Source organism: Loa loa (genome assembly GCF_000183805.2).
Source record: "Loa loa unplaced genomic scaffold supercont3.76, whole genome shotgun sequence".
Taxonomy (NCBI): Eukaryota; Metazoa; Nematoda; class Chromadorea; order Rhabditida; family Onchocercidae; genus Loa; species Loa loa.
This window is the reverse complement of record NW_018108256.1, coordinates 131,972-135,097: the sequence shown is the minus strand read 5'-3', so window position 1 is coordinate 135,097 and position 3,126 is coordinate 131,972. Positions and strand designations below refer to the sequence as shown.

At 32.0% G+C, this 3,126-nt stretch overlaps 1 protein-coding gene across 1 annotated transcript in view; it reads right to left on the bottom strand.

Annotated features, from left to right (window-relative positions):
- The window catches only part of LOAG_14004 (hypothetical protein), a gene marked incomplete at its 5' end in the record, with an annotated part of 3,523 nt that extends 754 nt beyond the window's left edge, over positions 1-2,769 (bottom strand). Inside the window, 8 exons of the mRNA XM_020448751.1 lie at positions 502-604; positions 854-904; positions 1,101-1,268; positions 1,487-1,606; positions 1,717-1,796; positions 2,055-2,172; positions 2,451-2,581; positions 2,679-2,769. Coding sequence (XP_020301129.1) covers positions 502-604; positions 854-904; positions 1,101-1,268; positions 1,487-1,606; positions 1,717-1,796; positions 2,055-2,172; positions 2,451-2,581; positions 2,679-2,769 — 862 coding nt within the window. The remainder of the gene's footprint in view (positions 1-501; positions 605-853; positions 905-1,100; positions 1,269-1,486; positions 1,607-1,716; positions 1,797-2,054; positions 2,173-2,450; positions 2,582-2,678) is intronic.
- Between the last annotated feature and the right edge of the window lie 357 nt (positions 2,770-3,126).

Genomic DNA, 3,126 nt, shown 5'->3' with positions numbered 1-3,126 from the left:
AATAAATACTAGAATTACTTTTCTAAATTCCATTCCAATTTTGTAAAATTCCATTCCTAAAATTCAAGATTCTTCTTTCGAAATTTTGTGAATAACAGAATCAAGGAAATGAATCAAATTATTTCCGATCCTTCGCACTAAAGGAAGGAAGAACTTTATTTATCGTGACGCTACCAACTTGCAAATTCGAATTACCACTGGCTCCTGATGATGCGGATTTCTTTGCTGGAATAATTATTAGATGTTTTGGGAAAGAGACATTTTTCATATCGAGATGCAAATGAATCGAAAATGGTTCTTACCAGAAATTCTACTTTTCAGGATTCAACTGGAATCAAATTCAACATTAAACTCAAACAATTATTTATAGCAGTGCTAGTAAAACAGTAAATAATATTAATGCAGAAATAAGAAGTGATGTTAGAAATGAAAAATCAAATGAAAAAGGGAGGTTTCTGCAAATCAAACATAATATTATAAGATTACCGAAAGGATAGTAACCTTTCTTAGCAGCGAAGTTTGAGAATGTTACTAAAATATCGTTTTCTGGTTTTAGTGGCTGAATTCTTTCTTCTGAAGACTTTCGCATGCTTCCTTTTTCATCCTGAAACTAACTGATTAAAGAGAAATGACCTGTTATGTCGATTTCATGGCTTTGCTTTGCCACTTTTTTTCCTTGTGTTGAGTATCCTATTTATCAAAGTTAGTAGAAGAATCTCCCTGGTATTCTAGGAAGCATTTGATAAATTAAAATCTAACACTCTATCCATTTTATAGTGTTGGATTTCAATTTTTTTTCTCCTTGTATCTTTTTAACGCAGTTTATTCAAAAGGTTGAAATGGGAAAAATCACCTGTTTAAAATTAGAAGGTGATTTTGAACAGCTTGAACCCATTTTCTCGTCCTAAAAAAATGTAAGCATAATCTCGTCTTCAAATACGTAATTGCTCATAAATATTTTAGTATTTCAGCTATTAACATGGGTAAAAGATCCGAGATACCGCAGGAGAGCTGGGTATCAAAATTAAACAGATTGACTGTTCTGGTATATGTAAATTTAAATGACGGTAGAGTATGATGATATAAATAACAATTAATACCTCGCGATCTTTGCAATCATTACAAACGAATAGGAAACGTGGGTCCTTAGCTTGTGAAGCTGTAATTTCAGGACGAGCACATTTTTGATGAATGGTTTTATCACATTCTTCACAGTCCAAGATCATATTATTTGGCAAACTGGTTGCACCACTACACGTATAACAAATCTGTAAAAATAATTAGATTATGGGAAAAATAAATTACAGAACCTCGCCTCGTGTGATAATTATTACGAGTAAGAAAAGTAACTGAATGATGAGTAATGAGTGACAAGAAAAACTAATGCATATTAGTTTGTTGTTTAAAGTTACTACCGCATATTACATTATTCATCATTGGATAGCAGTCGAAACCCACTCGCCGATAATTTCTTCAGCAAACTTACTTTATAATTTTTGGTTTGGGGTCCGGAAAGTTTCCGTGAGGGATTGTCATCAGAATCATCGCTTAATTCGAATTGAGACAATAACAAAGATGTTGGAATCGGTGAATTATTTGCCACTGACTAAAAGTATTGGGAATTCTGCAGGAAATCTTAATTCTGGAAAAGCGAAACAAGAACTTCTAAAAAAAAAATCATGGTAAACTAAGAGTGATAACAATGAATCTACCAACATTTTTAGTGCTCGATTTTAGTTTCAATTTTTCCTTAGCCTCTAACTTCGATCGCGAAATATTAACAGAGCGCATATCGCCTGCAAAAATTTCCCTTTAGTGCACAAAGAATATGAAAAAAAAATCGAAATACTTTTCATGATATCTGTTTTACACAGCACTGCTAAACTGTGTGAAACGAAAATCAAACTAACTACCAGTCACATGGTAAAATTCATGATTGAATTAGAAACATTACTGGATGTAATTCAAAACTAAAAGAGAGCGTAGTGAATATCACGAATAAGGATTGATAATAGAAATTTAAACAGCTGTTTGAAAATGCGATACTGAATTACCTTTATTGATATCCTGATGAGTTCTCTTGGATAGTGGTGCTTTAACTTCTTTACTATCGGCTTCATCATCTGATATCCACATAACATTCAAATCATGCTCTTTGTAATAAGCTGCTAACTGTAGTTAAAAAAGAAAACAAATCTGTTAAAGCACTGAAATTCACGCAAACTCACCATACATACTTCCTCTTTACTAAAGTCGCAAGGAATGCCTTGCTCAATGACAAAATACAAAAATCAAAACCCTACTAAAACATGTGAGAAAATTGAAAATACTCTATTTTACTGAATCAGAATCAATGTCTGGATTAAAATTGATTCGTTAATCGTTCAAGATTTAAACAAATTTCTCAATGACAATTTTCGTAAATAGATATCGGTATGGGAATATATTACCTCATCATGCATTTGACGCAACCGATCACAGGAATCCTGTTCAATACTTTGAAATAGCTCAAATACTTTTGCAAAAAATTCTTTACCAAAACGACACTTCGCGTCTGATGGTAACTTTCTCTTCATTGATACTGCAAAAAATAACTTTCCATAATTTTTATTTTCTTAACAAAAAATTAAACACATCGGAATTTCCGATGTCAAATAATTAAAAATACTAAAACCAACATTTGTTTCGTTCCTTCTCACGCTTCCGTCGTTCCATTATGCCAGTTGATGAAGCTGACTGCTTGGACGACGATTTTGTTATTGAAATCATTTGTATGATATTCTGAATCACTGATATTCTTCTATCACTTCTGTAAATTCCATTCTAAATATTATGAGCTAAAGTTATTTGTGGTTGGTCAAGAAGTTATTTATGGTTGGCCAAGAAGTTATTTGTGATATTGTACAGAACTGATCTTTACAATTAAGTAATTGTTGATTTTTAGAAAAAAAAAGATTATACATTAGAGTTTTCGATGATTGCTTGAGAGTAAAGCTTATTCACTTTTTCTATGCAAATGTTTTAATCTTTTCTAATAAGCTGATCAGACTGATAGCCCTTTATTGCTACCTTCATCCCCAATCCTAATCAACATGAACATTACATTCTCTTACCAGCTAATATTCT